This window comes from Urocitellus parryii, chromosome 4, assembly GCF_045843805.1.
Source record: "Urocitellus parryii isolate mUroPar1 chromosome 4, mUroPar1.hap1, whole genome shotgun sequence".
In the NCBI taxonomy this organism is placed as follows: domain Eukaryota; kingdom Metazoa; phylum Chordata; class Mammalia; order Rodentia; family Sciuridae; genus Urocitellus; species Urocitellus parryii.
The window spans coordinates 143,293,902-143,318,783 of record NC_135534.1 but is presented as its reverse complement, the minus strand read 5'-3'; the positions used below and the strand labels follow the sequence as shown (position 1 = coordinate 143,318,783).

The window sequence follows — 24,882 nt, the reverse complement described above, 5'->3', positions numbered from 1 at the left end:
ATGAAATTCTGCATTTATGTTCCTTTTTAGGGTCTCATTTCTGAGTGGTTTTTGTGGTTAGAAATCGGCATGTGTGTACTCCACACTTTATGATGTAGGGGTGGAGTGAGACGAGACTGCAAGAATGGCCTAAAATGTAGGTTTCATTATTATTCAGCTATGGTAAGGCCAGGGGTGACTATCATTGAAAAAATAGTTGTTACTCATATTTCCCAAGAGGACGGGGCATGACATACTCCACCAGGCCACTTGGGGGAAGCCCCAGGGTTAGCCAGGAGGCAGAGAAGGCAAGGGCAAGGCTGGGGCTGGGGCTTGGTGGCAGAGCGCTTGCCTAGCATGTGTGAGGCACTGGGTTCAATTCTCAGCGCTGTGTTTAAATAAATAAAAAATAAAGGCCCATCAACAAATAAAAAAAATATTAAAAAAAGGAAAGAAAAGGCAAGGGCAAATTTTAGGTAAAAGCCTTTATTATGGTTTTTGAGGAGAAAACTAGGCAAAGGCAGGGAAAGCAGATTTAGGATTGGCTAGAATTCCAGAAGGTTCTGGGCACAGGGGATTTCCTCTTATGGCTAGGTAACTGGTCTTGGGAAGATTAGGGAGGAAAATATTGACCCAAGGGTGAGAGCCCAGTGAGAGCTTGATAAAGTGGTTAGTTTTCATAAAAAAGGCACTCTCCCTCTCCTGGTGAGTTGTAGGTTACCTCTAAGAACAACTAACCCTGCAGGTGTGGTTCCTTCCAGGGTCAGACCCCAACACGTGAAAGCCTCAGGATAGACAGACATGCTTATAGAGAGAGGAAGAGATAAAACCACTGTCAGTTTTTCCAGTGGCTAACATTTATAAGGATAAACAGATAAGATCTTGGTTGTTCACATACCATCAATGCTGGATTGATAGCCTCTAGTTCAAAGGTTGGGCTTTAGAATCAGATGTTTGGTTTTGTGCCTGAGTTCTGCCATTGTTCCAATTCTGTGGTCATGGGTAACTTAATTATCTAAACTTCAGTGTCTCAGTCAAATGGGGCTAAAAATACTTTCATAGAATTTTTGTAATGATTAAATCACATTCATATGAAGAATCTTGCCCAATCCCAGGCCCATGAATAAATACTTAATATATGTTGATTGTCATTAATATTATTGCTCTTGCCCTTTTTTTTTGTTGTTGTTGTTAGTAACAATATAGACCAGCTTCTGCTCACTTGAGGATAGAAGATTCTCTGACTAATTAGCAACTAGTTTTCTAATGGAATTAACCTATCTTGTCTATTCCTCTCTCATTAACATCTTAGCTCACTGAATATATGGGAGGATTCCCAGCAGAACTAATAGCTTCTAAATGCCTGAGCCTTTTAAAAAGGCTGCCAGGTCTTTTGTGATATGGCATGTAGATATACCACACTGTTGAAGATTCAAAAATGAGCTAGAGATTCTCCAACTGTGTCTCCCTTCTTTTTTCTCTCACTCCCCCATCCTTTAGGACTCATTTTCATGGAGTTTATGGAATCACTCTCTTCCTGGTGTGGAGGAGATGCACTGAGTTGGACTAGTTTCATGATCTTATTTTATCCAAGATAATGTGCTATTCCCGGCTGTTCCAGGCACATATGCCAGAGGGTAGTTGTTTAAACACTACAGTAGGTGTGAGATAAAGAACAGGTTCATTGAAAAAAGGGATTTCTGGAGTCTCGGTTGCTAGCCACGAAGTACATGCTTACTAGTTTCAAAGTGTTGAACAGAAAAATCGGTCCGTTGGAGCAGGGGTCCGTAAGTTTTTTCTGTAAACATCCAGGTAATAAATAGGTTAGTCTTTGCTGGTTGTATTAGTTTGCTAGGGCTGATGTAACAAAGCACTATAGACCAGGTGGGTTAAACCTCTCTCCAGAAATGGAAAGAGGTCTGAGAACAAGATGTTGAAAGGGCTGCTTCCCTCTGAGGGCCTTGAGGAAAGGCCCTCCTCCAGGCCTCCCTGATCTGTGATTGGCCGTCTTCTCCTGTCTCTGTCTGCTGTCTTCCCTCTAAGTGTGTTTCTGGGTCCAAATTTCCCCTTTGTGGTGGACATCCATTGTATTAGCCAGTATTCTGTTGCTGAAAAAAAAAAAAAAAAAATGCCTGAGATAATCAGATAATAAAGAGGACAGACTTATTTGGCTCACATTTACAGAGGTAAATGGTCGGTTTGCCCTTTTGTTTGGGGGACCTATGGTGAGACAGTCATGGCAGAGATGCATAGCAGAACAAAGCGGCTCACCTCATGGCAGGCAGGAAGCAAAAAGAGAGAGGGGCTGGGGTACGGGTATCTCCTTGAAGGGCATGACCCTTATGACCTAACTTCCTTCCCCTAGGCTCCACCTCCTGAGGATACATGGGCCTATAGGGGTGGGGGTGGAGGGGCTTTCAGATCCAAACCATAACACAAATCATTGGAGTAGTATGATCTTGTTTTAACTTGACTAACTTTGTAAAGACCCTATCTCCAAATAAGGTCACATCCTGAGATATTGGCAATTGGGACTTCAACATAGAAATTTGGGGAACAGGATGCACAATTTATAACATTATGCATACAGTCTGTGTTATAACTTCTCAACTGCTCTGCAGCACAAAAGCAGACACAGATACTACAGGAACAAATTGATGAGATTTTATTCCAATACAACAACACGTTTGGGCACTGAAATTTGAATTTCAAATAATTTTAACATGTCACAAAAATCTTCTGATTCTTCTTTTTAACTATTTGAAAACATAAAAGTTATTCTTAGTTCATGGCTGTACCCAAAGCCAAGTGGATACCTGGGTTTGGTCAAGGTCTCTAACATGTTGACAATTACCTTACATGTTTCTGACTATGACTGACACCTTATGCACAATTTCTCATAACATTCAGAGAAATCCAGACATTAAATTAATTAAAATGACTTTTGGCTATACAGTCATTTTGTAAAAGGTAAAATTACAGTTGTTTTCATGTATGCTTTTGTATATATGGATGTGTTTCAAGGTTTTAGGAAAAAAATATCTCTGGAAATCTCCAAAGTTGGCCTTCGATTACAACCAAACATGAAAGGGAAATGTCTTAAAGTATAACTGTTGTTCATGAAGTCATTCTTTTTTTTTAATTTGGTTATTTTTATAAGTTATATTTTGTAAATAACTCTCTTGAGCCAGCATATTGACTAATGGAGAGAGAAAATAGAAATGAGGCCCAATAAGAAGGCATGGAATTCCCACAATTATTAACTTCTAAAGTTGGAAAGTGGATGTAAGGAAATAAAGGATGATATAAGCTGTTAGTTCATGAAAATATAACCAGGTAGTCTCAAAGTTTCCAATTAGTGGCTGCAAGCTACATTTGATTCTCAGATTGGTTTTCATGGACTCACAAACTGTCCCTAGCCCTGATTTATATATTTAAATATATATAAATCATTGCCAACCAAAAGAACAAACAGACAAAAAAAAAAAAAAAAACCTGAGAATATTCACACTGTAATGAATCCTATTTTCTGATTCCCCTTGGGGGAAAAGATTGATGCACTAGGTCTGCAATCCTTCATGCAAACAATTAGCTGCAGTGGAATTGCACGTTCTCCCTTTATACAGAGGATAAAACATATGGTCTGAGTGTTTTCTCATCTAAAGAACCCCACACATACTCATCCAACTCTTTGGGGATGGAAGTTCCTGTGTTTGGATCCTTCTGAAACTCATCTTATACATCTCTTCATCTGGCTGGATTTTTTTTTAATCCTTTAAAATACCCTTTATCCTAAACTAGTAAGCATGTTCCCCTGAGTTCTAGTAACCTCTCTAGCAAATTATTCAAGTCGAAAGAGGGACTCCTGAGAACCGCAGTTGGGAATCAGTAGGTCAGAATTTCCTATGACTGAAGTGGGGCATTCTTGTGGGATTGAGCCCTCAACCTGTGACAAGGGTGAAAGGCAGTCCTTTTTTTTTTTTTTTTTTTTTTTTTTTTTTTAATAATGGTGGGACACTATCTGATCTGATGCTATCTCCAGGTAGAGGCCATCAGGATTGAGTTGGGTTAGAGGATGCTCAGACGGTATCTGCTCCAAAATGGATTGCTTACTCTCTGGTAAGGAGAAACCCCCACACATTTTAGAATCACAGATTTGAGCTTTGTTGTGAATGTATAAAAGGAGAAACTGAGTTTGTTTTCCCGCTGAGCAGCCATGGATGAAGTCAGTCTTTACTCAGGTGTTTGGCTTCTTTCTTTTTTTCCAAATTAAAGCAGTTGCTTACAGTGATTTTCAGAGGAGCAACACTGAACATAAAAGGGAAAATGCCTGAAGAAAAGGAAATAAACAGGATGAACAAAGAAAAGTATGAATGTGCTCTCCAGTGAATATTTACCATGTGGGGAAGCCACTTAAGCAGGGTATTCTGGAGTGAATGGGGCTTCCAGACTTGCTGACAAGGCACAATTGCATTTTACCTGTTATAACAGTAACCTCTGAATTCATTTTCCAAGGCAGTCCTATGTCACCTAGAAGCAACAAGTCTGTTGTGCTTTCTGGGTTTTTGTTGTTGTTGTTGTTGTTTTGTTTTTTTGCTTTTAGTTTCCTCAGAAACTACAGTCAGGAGGGTCAGTGTGGTGTGCCAAAAAATGAAGATGGCTTGATGATAAAGTACTAAGATTTTCCAGCTGTACATTTTATACTATCATTGAATAGTGGGTATTTCTATATTGACAAATCAAGTTGCTGATCCCACTCATGTTAGCAGGGCATATATCATACTGATATTGCTCAGAATGTATAATCATTACAAATTCACTTTCCCTTTAATGGATATGATCTGATAAAAAGTTTCAAAAACAGTTTGATACTATTTCTAGTACTACTTTGAACTCATGTTACCCAGTGGGTAGTTTTGGATCAGCAGCATTAGCATCATCTGGTTGCTCCCTAGAAATACAGAATTTCAGGCCCTATCCCAGACCTGCTAAATCAGATTTTGCATTTTATCAAGCTCCTCAGGTGATTCGGGTGCATATTAAAGTTTCAGAAATCTTGCTGGAGGTGACCTTTGGGACCTTTGTTTCTATCTGTGCTTTGCCAGATTGGCTTTCCTTTTAAGCCAGATAAATCTAATGCCAAACCAACTAGTTGGGATGCAGTTACAAGGGCACCTGGCTTCTGCTATTCTCTCCTACTCTTGGAAAATTACCAAAAGTGCAGAAAATAATCCAAAGAAATGTTCCCAAGACCCTTGAAAACCTATTCCTGTTTCTCAGGTCAATTAACAAAAAAAGGGAAACAAACAAACAAACAAACAAACAAAAAAAACATTTGTTCCATCTTGCATCTCCATAGAAACCTTACCTCCTCGGTACCAACGCAGCAGTGTGAGACTGTTTTCTTCACACAGTTATCCTAGTTGAGCTGAGAGATTCAAAATAACCCCTGGATGAAGTAAAGGAAGTTCTAATTTGATTTTTCCCAAGATATGAAGCCTTCTAAATTTGTGCCTAGACTGTCTAGCACAACTAGGAAAAGGCCAATTATTTAAAACACTTGTGAGTTACGTAGAAGCTGAGTCTGAAAGGCGAAGAACACGAGAGAACATGTTCTTTTGGCAAAATTGCACTCACAAATGCGTACTAACCATCAGTGTGAATGCCACTAATAGTCTTTAGATTGCAGGCAAGAAGCTCTCTCCCTGTGGAGAGCTCATTTCCAGCTTTTTAATAGCTGGCATTAGGACTGTCTTGTTGAACTGCCTCCTTCACAAGACTCAGGTGGCCTTCGTCACAGAAGTTCTCTTACTTTCCAATTTGCTTCTCCTACTCAATTCTGCTGTTCAGCTCTGCTCCATGGTGGGAGTCCTTGCTAATTCCCCTCCCTGTGATGGTCCTGCCTGTTGCTTTAGAAACTGATACACCCTTATGAATGGGTTCCAAATGCAGTGACGTCTGTTCCTTTTTTTTTTTTTTCACCATTGTCTGGTCCCTCTGCAATCTGATGGTGTTCCCTCTAGCTGGATGCAGGGGACCAGTGCACACAAAAATGAAGACCACCTCTCCTGAGCTGACAGTGTCCACTGATGCAGAAAGGTGTTGCCTCAGATTTTAGTGGCTTACGGTGGCTTTCACTCAGAGCTGAGAACACACTGACATTCTTAATCTCTTTTTCTCTTATTTTCCGCCAGAAAAGGTAATATGAACTTCATTTTTTGAACAGTGGAGCTGAAGCCATAAGGGTTGTTGCTATCTACTAGAGGTCAACTTATTTGAGGACAGGAAATAAATTAGAGTACCCACGGTGGCCATCTTTAGTCTGGCATATAAACAACACAACGCAACCCACCCTCCAAGATTGTTCTCAGATGTAATTTTCAAGCCCCTCAATTTCCAACCAGAGGGAAGTCAGGTCTCTCTTCAGACTTCCTACTTCCTTTTATGTTGTCAAATCCCGTCCACCGAAGTGGCTCTGGCTTAGAACACCGTATCCTCTGGAAACGGAATGCCTCAAAGCTACTTGTAACCATCAAGTAAGCTGTGAATAACAGTTGTGCAGAAAGCCTGTTAATTCTTTCCCCAGAGAAACAGGTCCCCTGGGGTGGGCCTCAACCTGACTTGGACTGAAAGGAGTTGGAGGTGCCGGGTCTTCACCTTCTGGCCACTGAAGGTTTCTGTCTAGGCCTTGGTGGTTCCTCAGGGAGGGAGGAGAAAAGAGGCCATACTCTTGGAAATTCACTTACCCAGGAGTTCTCCCTGTCAAAATGGGCCTGAGGCCTGAGCATCTCGGCCCTGCAGCCTCCCTGGTGTGGCTGCTCCCTTCAGGCTGCAGTGTATTCCGGGAGGGCTGGGCCGAGCGCAGACAGCTCCTGGATTCTAGTCCTGTGCATGAGTCTTGGTCAGTTCAGTCCATGCTGAGGGTTTGTATCTCAGGGAATAGAGCTTGAGATCCCAGTTTCTTTCTTCTCTAAAAGATTTCTGGGTTACTTATGTAATCTGCCTGCCCTCCCCAGTGGTCTTTAAGCTCTGTATTCAAAAAAGATAAATTAGAGTGTCCTAGATTTTTGGATATGTAATTTTAAGAAATATTGCTTTTGCAGGAGTTATAAATTCAGATGCCCACCAGGAGAGGCAGTAAATCTAGACTGGGATGAGCGAAGGAGAGTGGAACATAATGGGCATTTTGGGGACACAGCTCACTCCAGTTATTGCCTTGCTAATAATATATGGGCTCAAGGTTGCCAGATTTTCTGGTTTTAAAAGAAGCAAATACTTGGATTCTCACATAAAATTTCATTTTAAAATATTAATAGTAAAATGATAGCAAAATAAAACAAACCCTATGTGAAGAACTTTTAGCTTCTAGTAAAAGGTAGACTAGGTGATTCAGATTAAGCCTTCCACAGAAAAGAAAAAAAACCCAGAACTATAAAAAAACATCTTTTTAAAAGCATAAAGACCAATGATCTAATGAGATAGTAACAAGACCAGGAAGAAGGATGGAGCTTGGGGAAATGATCCAGGGTGCTTTCTATCCTAGGATAGCCTGTCTAGGTGAAGGGCTAAAGAACAGTGCTTTTGGTGATCTACACAGGTGTAGAGACAGGCGTGGGTCCAGGTGGAGGGCTGGCTCTGCTATCCAGAGGATTAACCAAAGACACAACTGAAAGTCAGACCTGTGTGGCAGATTCAGGTATTGTTAGCATTAAGAGTTCACCGAAGGTAGAGACCTGGCATAATGAGTGACCCCTGTTCTAGATCATAAACTCAAAAGGGAACATTCTATGGGTTTAAGTACAGACTATATCCAAAGAGTTATAAATCCATGAACAACTAGCTGGGACTACTAGCTCCATGAGGAGTCTGAGAGAAAAAAATGAACGGAGCTAACAATATCCATTATTTCAAGTTACTTCCAAAAGTAATTTTTCAAACAAAATGGCCAGCACACAATAAAAGGTTACAAGGCACTTGAAGAGACAACTTTTCATGTACTAGAATCTGTAGAAGCATGTACGGCCAAGAAATCCACAGATACTGGAAAAATGTATTCAGTGCAGAATGCAAAATAGATATTTTCACTATGTTCATGGAAATAAAGCACCAGATACAAAGACATCAGCAAATAACTGAAAACTATCAAAAGATATCAAGCAATTAAATTAAAGAACTGAAAAAAGATAACTGAAATTGAGAACCTAATAAACATTTTTAATAGAAACTGAAAAGTATTAGTGAACTTAAATTATGTCCGAAGAAACTAGATACAATGCAGCTGGAGAGAGAAAAGGTAGGAGATACAGGAGAGGGCAGGAGACATGAAGGATGCTCGAGATGGCTAACATAATTTAATGTGAGTCTTAAAAGGAGCAGAGAGAGAGACTGCAATACAGGCAGAACTTAAAAAGATAATAGCTGAGATTTCCCAGAATAGATAAAGGAAATCGATCCATTGCCTCGACAAGGCCAAGTGAGAGAGAGAAAAATAAATTCACATTTAGACACATCAGACTAAACTCACAGAAAATCCAAAACGAAGAAGCAATAGTTTGATTGACAACTAATTTTTCAACAGCAACACTGAAAATCAGAGGACTAGAATTCTCAATTTAGTGACTTTCTTGTAAAATGAAAGCAAAGACATTTTTGAACAAACAAAAACTAAAAGAATAGTCGACCAGCAGATCCTCATAAAAAGAAGTCTGAAGGGTTGACTTCAGACAGCAGGAAAATGATACCCCAGGGGCACTCGGAAGAAAATACGGCAAAAAAAAAAAAAATGTTTAAAGAGAGGTTGATTTCAATGAACATCAGCTATATTAATCTTTAATAATAATATCTTGAGGTGCTGAAAATATGTATCATTTTGATATTAGAACTAAAATGGGCAAACAATAACTATAAGCACTGAGAATAGTCATAGATAAGGTAAGATCCTTACCCTCCTATCTTGCATATCTTGGAGGTCTAGATAAATATTAAAACTTTGATGGATCAAGGTTTTATGTTGTAATCTCTAGGTAACCATAACAAAATAGAAGAAAGCAACACATCTTCCTAGTAGAGGAAAACATATAAAAACAATATAAGATGATAGATTTTAAACTCAAATATGTTGGCTGTTATTTTAAACTAAATGGTTCAGGGAAAAGACAGTCTAGATGTTAAGAAAGAACAAATATCAGCTTGGTGTAAAAGTTATAAGGAAAAAAAAGTACAGAATTGAGAGTTCAAAAAAAGAGGAAGGATATACACAAATCTACCCAAAAAAACCTGAAGTTTTATTAATTTCAATAAGGTAAGATATAAGAAGTGTTGTTAAAGATCAAGAGAGATCCCAACAGTTTGGGATACTGAGGCAGGAGGATTGCGAGTTCAAAGCCAGCCTCAGCAACTTAGAAGGCACTAAGCAACTCAGTGAGACCCTGTCGCTAAATGAAATACAAAAAAATTTAAAAAGGGCTGGTAATGTGGCTCAGTGGTTAAGCGCCCCTGAGTTCAATCCCCAGTATCAAAAAAAAAAAAAAAAAGAGAGAGATTCTTCAAAATGATAAAAGGTTTAGTTCCTCCAGAAGACATTCAAATTTGGAAAGCAAAAACTGACAAAAATAAAAGAGAAAAGCAGAAAAATCCTCACTAATCCCATAATATCTTATAATAAGTAGATACAACAATTATTAATAATGCAGAATATTTAAAGAACATAGTTACAATAACTGACTTAATGGACATATATAGACTGTATACCAAGCAACATCAGCGTAAAATTCCTTTCATGCCTCAAGGAACATATATAAAAATTAATTATCTAACACCTTTGGATATATACCAAGGAGTAGGGTAACTGGGTGAAATGATAGTTCCATTCCTAGTTTTTGAGGTATCTCAAAAACTAGGTATGGAACTAGGTATCCAGAGTGGTTGCACTAATTGAATCTCATCATCAAGTACATCCACAAGACTGGGACCCTAATTATAATAAGATATATTTTATGCTTGTATAAATATATCAAGATAGATTCTACTCTCATATATAACTAAAAAAGAAAAGAAAAATTAACCAATTAGGAATGATATTATAAAGGACACTATCACAAAGGTTATTAAGTTAAAAAGTAGAAAGCAAAATAAACATGAAGCATGTGATAAAATGAAACATTTTTCATGATAAATATTCTTCCAAAAGGAATTAAAAGAAGCCCTTTAATCTCATGTAGTATTTCTGATAAAAATTCTTAGATGCAGACAATATGTGCTGACTGTGTTTCTGCTAATAAGAAAACAATTTTATGGGCTTGTTTAAAACTCAAATAGGCTGTTTTCAGAAGTACAAGCATCATTTTTACATATAAGTCAAGTATGTATGCACTTTTCTGTGATTAGTTTGGTTTATACTCCCCTTTGGTCATACTGAGACTTGAACCCAGGACCTTGTACATACTAGTCAAGCATTCTACTACTCAGCTACACCATGGGCACAAAATATCGCTTGCTTTCTTCCCTCCTTTTTTTTTTTTTTTTTTTTTTTGGTAGTGTTGGAGATTAAACCCAGGGACCCTGAACCACATCCCTAGTTCCATGCTGTTTTTAAATTTTATTTGAGACATGGTCTTGCTAAATTGCTGAGGCTGGCCTTCTACTTTCAACCCTCCTGCCTTAGCCTCCTGAGTTGCTGATATCACAGGTGTGTAGCACTGCACCCAGCCTACTTCACACTTCTCAAGAAGGCAGTTTTGAATTTACCAAGAGACCTTTTACAACAAGGATAAGACAAATATGATTTAAACTTTCAGACAATGGAAACTTTTCTCACTATATAAGGGCTGTCAAGTGTAGTTAAAATCATCATTAACCGTGTTCAGGGTTCACCTTTGCTACTTGTTAGCCTGTGGCTTTGAGCCAGTTACACAATGACTCTGAGCCTCAATTTTCTTATCTTTAAAATGGGTATGATGCCACCTACTCAGAAGCTTAATACAAGACTTTGGAGTATTGCTTGGCACAAAGTAGTGTCATCTATTAAAATTTGCTAAACAAGAATCAAAACTTTAGAACCCAAGGCAGAGGATGGAAGAGGACAAGAAAAGGCATTTCCTCTTCCAAGTACTTATTGCAAGCTAGTAAGAAGATCAATCCTGTCTTACTGTGCTGCCAATTGTATTGCTGTGACCTCATACCAGTCAGGAAAGATGGTATTCTGGCTTCCAGGTCTGCTTGAGCAAGAGTGAGAATGTCTTTGATGTTCAAGTGTGCATGCGACATATTTGCATATTTATCAGAGTAGACTGCCTGGCAGTCTGCAGCGAGACAGCCACAAGTGTAGGGCTGGGGACACTGCTGAGGGCCAAGCTGTTTGTACATCTGCCTGCCTTGTAACCACTGTGTGTGCCTGTTTCTGAATGCAGTTGTCAGCTGTGGAATGTGTCAATGAAGAGGGCCCCTGCCATGTGATGAGATGAGGGAGAAAAAATCCCTTCTTCTATGCTCATTAGCGCTAATTTGCAAGAACAGCTCAGATGTGTGGCTTGGTGGCAATTTAAGGGCAGACGGGGTATGGCCTTCAGATTTGAATTTTAATTGCTGGTCTGTAGGGAAAATAGCCAAGCAAACAGATTTCATGTCTGAGAGTTGCTTTGATGCCTGTAAATAATCAGGCAATGAAAACATCATGATTTAAAACTGACTGGAAATGTTTAATAATAATAATAATACTATTAATACCTACCATTAATTGAGTGTTTACTATGTGACAGGCACTTTGGTAAGTGCTTACATGTATTATCTCATTTCATGTTTATGACAACCCTGTAAAGTAGAAACTATCATTAGCATCCCAATTTCAAAAGTGAGACACAAAGTTGTTTAGGAACCTTGTCTAGTTAGTGCTAGAGATGGAACTACAAAGTCATGTGCTACAAAGTCATGTGCTCAACCAACTTACTGTAGGGTTTCTCACACCATTTAACCCTTCACTCTTTCTCCAGCTAGCAAACAGTCAAGCAAGAAGTTCACCTGAAGTGCCATTTAGACTCCTTACCTTTTGCTCTTGTTAACCAACTGCCTCAAAATGTAGTGGTACTACAAGAACAATTTTAGCATGCTCATGATCCTTTAGACAAGGAATTTGGATATGGCTGTGTGGGATGATTTGCCCCCACTACCCTGCTCCATGATGTCTGGGGTCTATTGGGAGTGACTCAACATGGGGAGTGACTCAAATGGTGGGAGCTGGAATCTTCTGAAGGCTTCTTCAATGCCACACCTAATGCCTTTTGGCCTAAAGATAGTTAGACTTAACATAGCTGCTCAGAACTCTGTCAGGATCTGTTATCCAGTCTTAGAGGTCATATAACATCACTTCTGCTGAACTGGGTTGGTTGGCATTTATAAGACTGCCAAGATTCAAGGGGAAGGGGAAGAGACCCTAACTCTGAATAAAAGCAATTCCAAAGAATTTGTAGCCTTGTTTTAAAACTGCTACATCATTCTTAACCTTTGGTTTAATGTATTAGCTAATTTTACATCACTATAATGAAAATACCAGAGATAATTAACTTAGAAAAGTCTTATTTGGGCTCACAGTTTGGGAGGTTCTGTGATTGGGGTGGAGCCATTGTTTTTTAGGCCCCTGGTGGGAATGGCAGATGGCAATCACAGGGAGCTCATGATATAGCAAACTGCTCACCTCACAGCCAGAAAGCAAAAGAGGAAGAAAGGAAGGGGCTGGGTCTATGGTCCCTTTGAAGTGCATATCCCCAGTGACTTAAGGATCCTCCACAAGGCCCCATCTCCCAAAAGTTCCACCACCTCCCAATAATGCCACCTTCAGGACCAAACCTTTAACATGCAAACAAGCAGCTGACTTCAGTGCAGCCTAGAGTCTCCAAGGCATAGTCCCATTCTTCATGCCTTGTGATTTGGAAGGTCTTTTTCCCCACTTGGTATTAGTAGGATTTCATTAATCAGGGTGAGCTAAATAATGCCATGGAAACCAACAACCCTAAATCTTCATAGCCAGAGAGCTGGGGATGTAGCTCAGTGGCAGAGCACATGCCAAGTTCCATCCCTAGTACCCAAAACATAAAACTAAAATCCCATAATCATGCAAAGCTCAGTAGACCAAAACTGCTGAGGATGCAATCTAGTTTTGATTCACATTTTATATTTTCACACCTTGGGCAGGTGCTCTCCTCCATGTTGTTCTTACTCCGGGGCCCAGGGTCAAGAAAAAGCTCCTGGAATACTGCCAATCCCTGTGCAGAGGGAGAGGAACAACTTTGACTGAAAATGATCACGTTCCCTCCGCTCTTAACCCACTAGACAGAAATGGTCACAGGGACTCTGATCATGAGAGGGCCTAGAAACTCAGTCAAGAGGAAAACTAGACATTGGTGTGTGACACTAATGACTCACAGAGATTAGGTAACGCTACAAAAGAAAGGAAGCTCATATTTATTATTTTGAATAGTCTTTCTGAGGCTAGCCCAACAGGAGCTATGGAAACTAATATTTGCAACTTATCTTTTGAAGAGTTAATTTGGATGAATGTGAACTAGCATGTGAATGTGTTCAATTTCTGTTATACACATTGAATCACAAAGTCCAATAAATAGTACACATTTGAGGAAATATGGGGAGACTGTCTGTAGTCTCCCCATATTGGTTTTATGATCCTAAAGTACACTGAGGAAAATTGCCTAAGTGTAAGAATCATTGATCCTCAGAGAGACCCCATAGTCCTGGTACAGAACTATGGATCCCTATTGGATCCCAGGCTATATTAGTTAGTTTTTCAATATGATAAAAAAAATCTGAGGCAGACTACTTATGAAATAAGAAATATGTTTAGTTCAGTTTTGGAGGCTGAAAATCCAAGATTGGTTCATTGGTTTAGCTTCTGGCAAGGGCATAATGGAGGTCAGCATCATGGTGGTGGCATGTCCAAGAGGAAGGTATTATATGTGCAGACAGGAAGCCAGAGGCTGGGGCCCACAGTCTCTTCTAAAGGCTCACTTTCATTTGACCTAGAGATCTTCCACTAGTCTTCATCCCTTGAAGGTCCATCTCCAAACATCACCACTCTGGGAAACCAAGCTTCCAACCCCTGAGGCCTTGGTGGACAAACTCAAATAGTATACACACCAAACCATGGACTGTGTCACCATAAAGGCCAAGTGCTTCTCCAGTTGGGGGAGGTGTATGATCTGGCTCAAGGCCACCTAAAAGCTCAGATGCTTTCTGATCAGGAGCTTTTTGGTACCCATTCTGGAGAAGCCCTGTGAGTGTGGGTCACCCCTGCACCACTGACACCCACCACCCACCACATCACACAGTGGTTAGTTTCCCACAAAGATGCCAGAGTGACTGCAGGGCATGGCACCCATGGCAAACCTGGGGTGGGGGGTGTCAGAAATTCAAGTGACAGGCTGGTAACTCACTGAAGAGGTCAGCCGAGCATCTGGCAATAGAAAGTTGTTGATTTGAACTGGAGTGTTTCTAAAGGCATTTGATCCGACATTGGAAGAAGAATGTTATTTTTGTAACAGCCAAAATAAAGGATGGAAGGATGGTCCTTGTGGCCATTAGACTACCAATTTACATACCCTGAGCTTGCCTTGTGGGATGATATGAAGAGGTCCCCGTGTTGGCTCCATTCCACACTGGTTTGTATGACAAGAGCAGAAGTGTATACACCTGCCCCCCTCCCTGCCCCGAGCTAGAGACTGTCCTGTTTCCTATTCACCAGTTAATTTAATCCTTACAACTACTCTATGAAGTGCTCCCTATTTCACACAGGAAAATTAATACTTAGAGAAACTTAAGTGGTATTGTAGTTTAGAATGAGGTGTTTCCCCAAAATTCCTGTGTTAGTATAGGAATATTCAGAGGTGAAATGATTAGATCTTGAGAGCTGTAACCTAATCAGTCCATTCTAGTTTGAATGAACTGAGTGGTAACTGGAGGCAGGTAGGGCATGGCTACAAGAGGAGGGTGCTGGGGATGTGCCCTGGAAGGATTCATCTTCCCTCTCTCACTCCCTCTGCTTCCTGGCCACCATGAGTGAGCAGTTTCCTTTGGTTATGGTGCGCTGCCTCACCTCAGGCCCAAAGTGATAGAGTTGGATGACCATGGACTAAACCTTTGAAACTGTGAGCCCCAAATAATCTTTTCCTCCTCTGAGTTGTTTTTGTTGAGTATTTTGGTCACAGTCATGCTAAGCTGACTAACCCCAGTGGCTTACCAGACTGCACAACTCATAAGGAACACAGCCAAGCTTTGACCCCAGGAAGTTCAACTTCAGAGCCCATAAATTCAACCACCATCCTATACTGCCTGACCTGGAATAAGGGGCACAAAACTTTGATAGAGTGGTTCCCAGGCCAGGGTATGAATCGGAATCACTCTGCGGAGCTTCTCCTACTCTCACATACCCTGCTGGGTCCATAGGCACACGGAATATCCCACCTCTAGGCCAGAGCCCACAATGGGTGTCCTTGGGTGGTGATTCCTACTGGTCCTCAGGGAGCACCTATTGGCCATTCTTTGAAAGACCTGTTGGTGCTTTTACTTCATGTTTAAGAAGGAAGATTTTCTGGATCCATAAGTGGAAAGCCAAGCTGAATCTCTCTGTTGTTTTTTAAATGATAGGACTGATAACCTAGATCTTGGCTTTAGGGAACAGAAAGAAAAAGAGGAGGCAAATGGAAAAAAAAAAAAAAAAAAACCTCTCTAAGTTACACAAACTGAAGAGACAATAGTTCTTTTTTTTTTTTTTTTTTTTTTTTTTTTAACCTCTGTTTTCAATCTTGCAGTTCTGGTTCTGCTAGCAATTTTGTAAGTAGTGTTGGGTGGGGGCTGATTTTCCATTAAACTAGAAAGCTTGTTCCACATGAAGGAAACCTTTGAAGTCTGTGAAGACAAATGTGAAGACATGATAGGGACATTTGGGTGACATAGGGATCTCAACCAATTAGCAACACCCCATCCTTTTGCAATGTTCTTGGTGGCAGAAGGAGTGAGCTGTGGGGACAGAGAGAATCGAGTAAAAGGGAGACAGTGACCAGGGAAGCATTTCTATGAAATTTAAGCTGGGAACTCTGCACATTGGTTTGTACTTAGGCAGCAGGACACTGAAAGCTTCTTCCTTCCTGATGCCTCCCAGCTGTGCCCACAGAGGCTGGCTGACCCCTGCATGGGCTCACTCCCGAGCTTCGTCCCCTCATGAGACTTCTGTGCATGGAGCCCAGTGAAGCTCACATTTAACCAATAGGAACTTGGCTTTCTGACTCCTCTTTTTCATGTTGGATGTGCCATCTAAAAGCCACCCTTCACCTTCTAAGCTGAACCAATTGGAGAAGCGGAGAGGGTGGTGGAGAGAGAAGGAGGCTGAACCTGCTCAGTGAGTGTGGTTTCTGTTAGAGGCCCCGCAGCCCCAAACTGCTGGCTTGTTTTTGCTTTGATGACCCTCTTTGATAATATTTCAAACACTTTCATCTACATCCCTTTGGAATGTTTTTTTTTTTTTTTCCCCATCAGAAGAGAGTTTTTGTAGAGGTTCCACCTCTTCTTGTTTTTAATTGTTGTCAGGATAGACGAATCCTCCCAGTGTGGGGCTCTGATTTCTGGCTTATATAGACATTTTTCAAACTGTCTGTTTTGGTTGATTTTAGGTACATTTTGGATCAAGATATATTTTTGACATAGAAAAGGGATGAAAGTTACAATCAAGGTTGTATATCTTACTTTATAAAGATCATTAGCCGTGTTTAGCATTTTCATTAGCAAAAATGTGTTTGATTTTGTTTTTTCATGAGTTTGTCCTCTGTGTGCTTCCCAGATGGATTTTAAATCACTGGTCATCTTTGCTGAGTAGGCTCCTATTAACAGGCAGCATTTCGCCTAGGGGGCTCCTTTGTGTAAAACAGGGAAAGACACCCTCTACAGGAACGCACAGGATCAGGGGGCTGGTGGCGCCTCCTCGGTGGCTGTGGATGTCCCACAGTGGTGGCCACATCATTCTGGCCTCTGCCTCCATCATCACGTGGCCTGTTCCTCTCTGTGTGTATGTGACGCCACTCCTATTCTTATAAGGCTAACTGTGATTGCATTTAGGCCCACCAGGATAATCTAAAACGATCTCATCTCAAAATCCTTAGCTTACATCATGTCTACAAAAACTCCATTTGTCCCAATAAGGTCTAGGGATTAGGACCCCATATCGTTGGTGACCATTTTCTGCCTACCCCAATGGATATAAACCAAGGTTCAAGAGCCTGACAGCCTTGCTCACAGTGGCTGACCATTGCTTTTGGGAAGCCACCCAAGGCTTTCACATCAGCGGATCACATGAACACCTCTCTTTTAAAAAGAGGCTTTTATGGTTGAGGCTAAGAAGTTGGCAGATTCCTGCAAGCCAGGGAGGGCAGAGCACAGTGTTAAGGAAGAAAGCTGGGGGCTGAGAAGGAGAAAGTGGATGGGCAACCATTGTGGGAACACAGTCGGAGAGTGTGGTAACTACTTGGATGAGTGGGAAAGGAGAAAGACTCACCAGAGGGCTTCCAGCCAAGCTGATGGAGAGCTTGGTCAGATCTGCTAGGACAGGTGCAGCATCTATGATCCAAATTTCCAAAGCTCAAAATACTTCAAAATTTGAATCCTTTTGGGTGTGTTATGAGACCGTAAGTGGGAAATTCCACACCTTGACCTCATGTGTTGGGTTGTGATGGGTTGCAGCCAAAACAAAGATGCACTAAAAATATTATACAAAATTACCGTTAGGCTATGTATATGAAGCGTATGTGAAGTATAAATGTATTTTGTCTTTAAATATTGCCTTCCCTGAGATATTTCATTATACATACAAATATTCCAAAATTGAAAAAGTCTGATATCAGCAACACTTCTGGACCCAAACACTTTTTGGACCAAGGATATTTAACCTGTAGCAGAAAGGAGAATATGAGCCATGAACTGGCTTGGTACGGACGTTAATTTCAGTTTGCAAGTAATTATAAAAGGGAAAAAAATGTTTTTCTCACTGGTAGTAGAAAAGAGTCATGGTTACTCAAAATAATTTTAAAAAACACAACTTGAGTATGTTTATTTTATTCAATTTTATTTTAATTTGTTTAAAATTATTGATTTATTTTAGTGCACACAAAAAAATTAAAGTTAGCTGAAGAAATCCATGAGTGCGTTGATTGTGGACCTAGTCACAGAAACTAGTCCTGGAGCATAGCTACCAACTCAGGCCCTCATAGCAGGAGTTAATGGATTTTTACCTTAGAGATTACTGGGATTCGTGCCATTATCTCTCTGCTCTGTTTAATTCTTAACTTTTCTCGGTTTCATTCTTCTTTTTTATCATTTTTATAGTCTCTCAGAGTCTCTGCTTTCCCGTATGCCTGGATTGCCAAGGAACTTTACGCCATGATGATTGGTTAATTGTAACTTCATGGTTTAATTCTCACTGCAAACCTCCTATTCTTTCATTTCTTAACATTTCAAATCCGTGAAGGAAAAAAATCCCATCAGCTAGTTCAAGTTTTTGCCCAGGCTGTATTGTCGGTGGATACCTGGCCTATGAGTTGGCTGCCTATAACTTAGAGAGTCAGCTGTGGCCAGGAAGTTAGAATCATGAACTATAAACAGGGAAACTTACACTTACCTGGAGCAAAGCACTTGACAGGCACAGTACCCAGTGTGCATCAAAGTAGTGGTCCTCAAAGTGTGGTCCCTGGACCAGCAGACCAGAATCACCTGGGAACTTGCCAGAAGTGCCAATAGGGATCCCACCCTAGACCTCATAAATAACAAATTCAGGAGGAGGTAACCTAGCATCTGCATTTTAATAAACCCTCTAGGCAATTCTGGTGCATTTCCAAGTTTGAGAACCACTGACTTAGACTAAGCAAACATCATATTGATAAAAACCAAAGATTTGAATAAAATCAGGAGAGAAAATCTGGCACAATAGATTTAGTAGGTTTGAACCCAAGTGTTGATGTTACTCAATTCTTGTGATCAGGGAAAATGCATTTATTATAAATCCCTAGTTTGCAGATGCTGGTTTGTAAGTGTTTCATGTTGCAGGATGGTCAGCATTCTCTAGGTTATATTACCTGTCTCAAAGATCCCCTGTGATAAGTACTGCCATTCTCCACTCTCATCACCATTTCCTACTTACTCTTCACCATCAGGATACTTCTCTGATCCTGTAAGTGTGCATTTTTTTATGGAGACCAGTTTAGTGCTGGGATCCTTCCACAAATTATAACAAATCTTTCTAAGTAAGTGATTATGTTTCTGTGTAGGGTTTTGTTTTCTCCCCCAAATCAACTCTACTTTCTTTGAATCTTATGACAGTCATATCATTCACACACTTCCTGCCTATTGCTGTAAGAATTTCAGTTTGTTGGTTTTGTTTCATGGCTCTAATAGATTAAAACATCAACAACATAAAGCAAGAGAGAAGATGAGGAAAAGGTAAAAAGGAGAAGTCTGTCTTTCCAGGGAGTTTGAACAAGTTAAAATCTAATATGGGACTAGGATTGGGATGATGTGTTAGTCAGCTTGTCATTGCTGTGACCAAAATACTCAACAAGAACAATTTAGAGGAGGAAAAGTTTATTTTGGCTCATGGTGTTAGAGGTCTCAGTTCATAGATGCTGACTCCTTCGTTCTGAGCCCAAGGTGAGGCAGCACGTTGTGGCAGAAAGGATGGCAGAGGCAAGCTTCTCTGCTCCTGGTAGTCAGGAAGCAGAGAGAGAGTGAGTGCAAGAAACCAGGGACAAGGTATAATCCCCAAGGCACACCTCCAGCAACCTAGGTTGTTCCTCCATCCTTGCCCCAACTACCTATAGTTACCATCAAGTAACCCAAATTATTAGTCCATCAAAGGGATTAACCTGCTGATGAAGTTATAGTTCTCATCATTGCCTAGAAGTCCCCTCTCTGAACCTTGCTGTATTGAGGATCATGCTTCTCAAACACAGGCTTTTCAGGAGATTTTTCTAGATTCAAACCACATCAGATGAGGTTAACTGGGTGGAAAAATTTAAAGGGACAAAGGCATCAAACTGCTCATTAACCAAGATAAATATCCTAATACAATAATTTTAAATATTGTATTGAAAAATCCGTGCCAAAAGTCTGTGATAAACAAATTTCAAATTTTTAAATAGAAACTGAATCCAGTTCCCTCTGTAGCCTGGTATGCTTATTAACTAGAGATGACAGCAAGCATTCGCCAAACACTGCAAGGTGGAAAAAGGGCCCTGGAGCCACGTTGTTAATACTGTTGAATGGGTACATTGCCCCTTGGTTTGGAGCAAGAAGCTCACTGTTTCTACTCTTGACTGTAGAAGAGCTATCTCACTCTAAGAAGCCCTGGAATGAAAAAAACTCTTTATTCCCAACATCATTGATTAAAGTCTCTTTATTTATATCTTAGAACGTCTAGTGAAGTCACCAGAATCCACGTACCTGGGACCTCCTCTTCTCACTGTCCTTGGTCAGTAAGCATGGCTGCTCAGTCCTCTCCAACTCCGCAGCTGATGTGGCTGGAACTTGTCTGATATTTCTCCCAGTCCTCCCCTTAGGTTCTTTTGTCTTCTGTAGTTTTCATTGTCACTCACAGAACTTGTATCAGAATTGTATTATGGAAAGAGCAGTAGAGGGGACCTCCCTATGTTATCGTCACAGCTCAGCCACTAAGCATATATGTGATCCTCAACCACTAGTGTCTCCTCTCTGTGTCGTAGTTTTCTTGTCTGAGGTGAAGGAACCAAACTAGATCATTCCACATGCTTTTATGTTTCTCAAACTGTTTACTTCCCATTTCACCTAAGAAGCCTCTCATCTGAAGGCTTTAACCCCTCTTATTTCACTCCATTCCAAAGGTCTCTCTGGTCACCTCAGGAAAATCAATTCCCCCTCCCATGAGGCCCTGTTGATGACATGTGGAATTTATATGAATCAAAGTTGTGATTTCTAAAAGAAAACATGACAGTACGAGTCCAGTACAGCCATCGCTCTGACACATTCTGAATGCCCTTCATGAGTGTCTGTAGAGTTCTACCTGCTTTGCCTTTTCATCAAACTCATGTGCCATCATTTATTCCACAAATATATATATCGAATATCTTAAGCATTGGGCTCTATTCTAACCCCCAAGTGAATCAAAGTTCCTGCCCTTGTGTTTAGTCATGCATTCCAATACCCATGTATTTGCTTTACTTATGCAGTTGAAGAAGACAAAGCACTCTGCTTTAACATCCTTAAAAATGGAAGCTTAGCTTGAGGTTTCCATTCCACAAGGCTGGCAAAAATTCAGTCTTGGGCATCTTTCGGGCCCTCTCCCCAAGACTCCTTTGGATCATACAAAAATCTAAGGAAATTCCGTGATTCCAAAAAAAAATGGGTGGACTCCCCCATCACTAGCACAGGATTTTTTTTTTTTCTGGAATCATGGAATCTGTGTTTGCTTCCTGTGTTACCCAAACTTCTTTTCTATCTACACCATCTCTGTTAGTGTTTGTCTTTATATTGACTGACTTCATTTTCACTTCAATCTGTTTATTTACTGTAGAATGTTTACATCAGTACTCTACTTAGAAGAAATACCACTTGATAAACACAAGCACACCATAAAGCCAAATTCCATAAAAATATTGAATCCTAGAAGATTAGAATTAGGTCATTCTTGCCTGAGACATGCATTGTCTTGGTTCAAGTCCTAAGACAACAGTTCCTTCTTGATGAAATGCAAAGAGTTGAAAATGAACAGAAAACAGACCAACTTTCTTTCCTTTTCAAGTAATACCGTGTCCATGCACCATCTAAAATCGTCACAAATGGTGTGTGCCCCACAGTTTGGAAAACAGTGCTTCAATCTCATGGTAGGATCATCATTAAAGGGCAAGAAATGATGCTTAATCCTCTTTGTGTCTTTCACCTTTGCAAGATCCTAGTCCTTTGGACTCTATGCCAACCCCACCTCCGTTCACTTTGGAAGCACTGACGTTTCTCATGATGGGCCTTATAACAGCCACAATGTTATAATATGGGAAGGAATGATCTGAGGTTTCTCATGTCATGTGCCTTATAACAGCCACAGTGTTATAATATGGGAAGGAATGATCGGGAATCTCTGCAGCATTAGCCAATGCACTGGCCCATCTTTGAATCATTAGGATAATATCAAATTTTTAAATAGAAACTGAATCCAGATAATAGGATGGTTTTAGAATGAAGAATAAGCTTTTATCCTTGAGTTGCATGTGGGTGGAGGCTGGAGGATGGGGATGTACTTGGGAAGGAGGCATACCAGAGGAGGACTGGAAATTTCTGACCTTCCTGTATTCATGATCCACTGTTCATTACATGCTGTCAAGTTCTTCTAGTGGTTGGCTGGTGCACTTCTCTATATCGGGTAAATTTCCTTTGGAGCTGGGTAAGACTTTGGAGATCATCATCTTCTGACCCTACTTTTGTGCTCTGAGTACTTCGATCTCTTTTGAAGATAAAGAAAACAAAGGTCCATAGGAGGCAGCTGTCCTACCCTCCATGGCTGCTTTTGAGCAGCAAATGGGAATTTGAAGCCAGATGCTAAGAAATCCATTACAGGTTCTGTCTTGTGACTAGTTCAAGTTGTTCACAATGGTTTTCCTTCTTTTCCAGGCAGTGCTGAGCCCTCTCATAGCCATTGCCCTGAAAATATCCCAGATTCACGAGAGAACTGGCCGCAGAGGACCCACCGTCATCACCTGAGTGCAGGAGAGATCGCTCACCGGGCCAAGGAGAGCACTCAGCCGGAGCTGCTTCACGATGCTTTCTTGCTACCTGTTTGTGCCTCTTATGACTTTGGGAAGAAAAAAAATGAAAAAAAAAAAAAAAAAAACCAAAAGATATTTTGCTGTTGCGGGGGTGGGTAAGGGGTGGGTGGGAAAAGAAAACCGATTCATTTCATTTTGGTTTTGTGCAGTTCCTCCAAATGCATCAGGGTCTTTAGTTGTCATTTTTATTATCATTTGGTATCTGTATCTTGTCACACAAAGGGGCCTTCCCTTTTTAGAAAAAAAAAAGTGGACAAGGAACCCATTAATCCCAATCCCTGACTTCTTTGGTGCCATATGAGTAAAGGTCATCACAAAAGAAAGAGCAGTGCCAGAATTAAGCCAACCCTAAGCCATTGGGACCCCTGAGCAGGTGGAAGACCTCCCCAGCCTGAAGGAGGGGTCATCCTAGGTTAGGTCTACGATGAGACAAGGTGTCAGAACTCCTAGTAACCCACCTCATGACTGCCAACCACCTGATGGCATATGCTCCCCACACCCTGTACACCTTCTTTCACACCTTCTAGAGCTTCCTACAAATCACAGTGGAACACTTCCAACAAAACATATCAAAGGGTGTTCCTCGTTTTGTACATTATGTTATTTTAGCTATCAAGCTGGCTGCATTCCTTCAAATGCAGTCGTTTGCTGTGCAGGTGGCAAGGAGTTTCTTGATAAGACTGTGCAAATGAATGCTTTAAATCCAGTGGGCCCATTGTCAATGACAGCACAGAGGCTAATACATGAGTTTACACAAATTCCTCCCAAGGAGACAAAAATACCACCACACCTTGTGCATGATCTCTCTGACTTTCCCAATAAGGGCCTATTTTAATGTACTTGTTAAAACCCAGTTTTTATCTTCCTTGTAATGGCTATTAAGAAAGAGAGAATGAAATGCTGTAAAATTAGGAAATGAGATGGATTCTGGAAGAAAATGCTGCTGGTGGGAGAATATGGCCCGATGAGATAAGGAGAGGGTAGGGACTCCTTTGGGGAAGCAAAGGGTCACATCTGGCTTACTTTGTCCAGGAAAAGAATATTGCAGGTCTAGCAGGCTCCTCTGCACTCAGGACACTTGGGCTGGGACCTGTTTGCGTACATCTGCTTCCTTGGGAACGGCACGCTCACTGATCCTGATGGTGTCACTTGCCGGGCTGACCTAGTGCACTTTGACTGTTAAGCAATGTGTTATTGCTGTAGTCAAGGTTAGTGCGAGCAAGGAAACATTCCCAGCAAGGCATTTGTTTCCATTTCCTATCTAAGCTTTTGACAAAAACTTGCTAGGACATTTAGTAGCCAAAAAAAAAAAGAAAAAAGAAATCCTTATTTTAACCTTATACAAGGGTTATGGGTTTCAGCTCATTTGTTTCACCATTGAGAAACTCCAGGAGTAGTCACCTATGCTGATAAAATCTGTCCTTCAGAATATTTACAAGCATTCTTTTTTGATTATTATGACCTAGGGAATTTATTAAATAAATGGAACAAAAAATCTGAATTGCTCAAAATTGCCTCTGGGAGTCAGCAAAACCGAAGATGGCCTCTAGTCTTTCATTGTAACAGCCTTCATTTCACAATACTAGGAAAGTGGTTTTGAGCTGAGATATTAAAGAAGTAGTTATAAAATACACCACCAAGAGAATAAAATTTGCCTTTTAGCTTGTGTTCTCATTATGTCTTCAGTTCCCTGATAATCATTGATTCATTCATTCATTGTGGTTGTGATGTGTTGGTCAGGAAAATCAGGTGCATTCTTAAGTGTATGAATTCTGGGTGAGAAAATATTTAGATGAACTTTTGACCATCTCTAACTTTTTAGTTTAAATGTAGTCTCCACTTAAATATTCTATACATTTATTTCAACATAGAGCTCTGTATCTCAAATATATGTTCACCCATCAGTTCATTCACTCATTCACTCATTCATTCAGCAAGCATTGGTTGAGCAACGACTTCAAGCAGACTCCTGTGAAAGGTGCAGTAGGAAGATGCATAAGACACTATTCCTGCCTGTGTAACATTTGTAAATTGTAAAGAGGTGGTGACAATCACGATAATCAGG

At 40.5% G+C, this 24,882-nt stretch overlaps 1 protein-coding gene across 1 annotated transcript in view; it reads left to right on the top strand.

The window, feature by feature from the left end:
- The window catches only part of Pgm5 (phosphoglucomutase 5), a 168,884-nt gene extending 144,775 nt beyond the window's left edge, over window positions 1–24,109 (top strand). The window contains exon 11 of the mRNA XM_077797016.1: window positions 22,663–24,109. Coding sequence (XP_077653142.1) covers window positions 22,663–22,752 — 90 coding nt within the window. The 3' untranslated portion in view covers window positions 22,753–24,109. The remainder of the gene's footprint in view (window positions 1–22,662) is intronic.
- The last annotated feature ends 773 nt before the right edge of the window (window positions 24,110–24,882 follow it).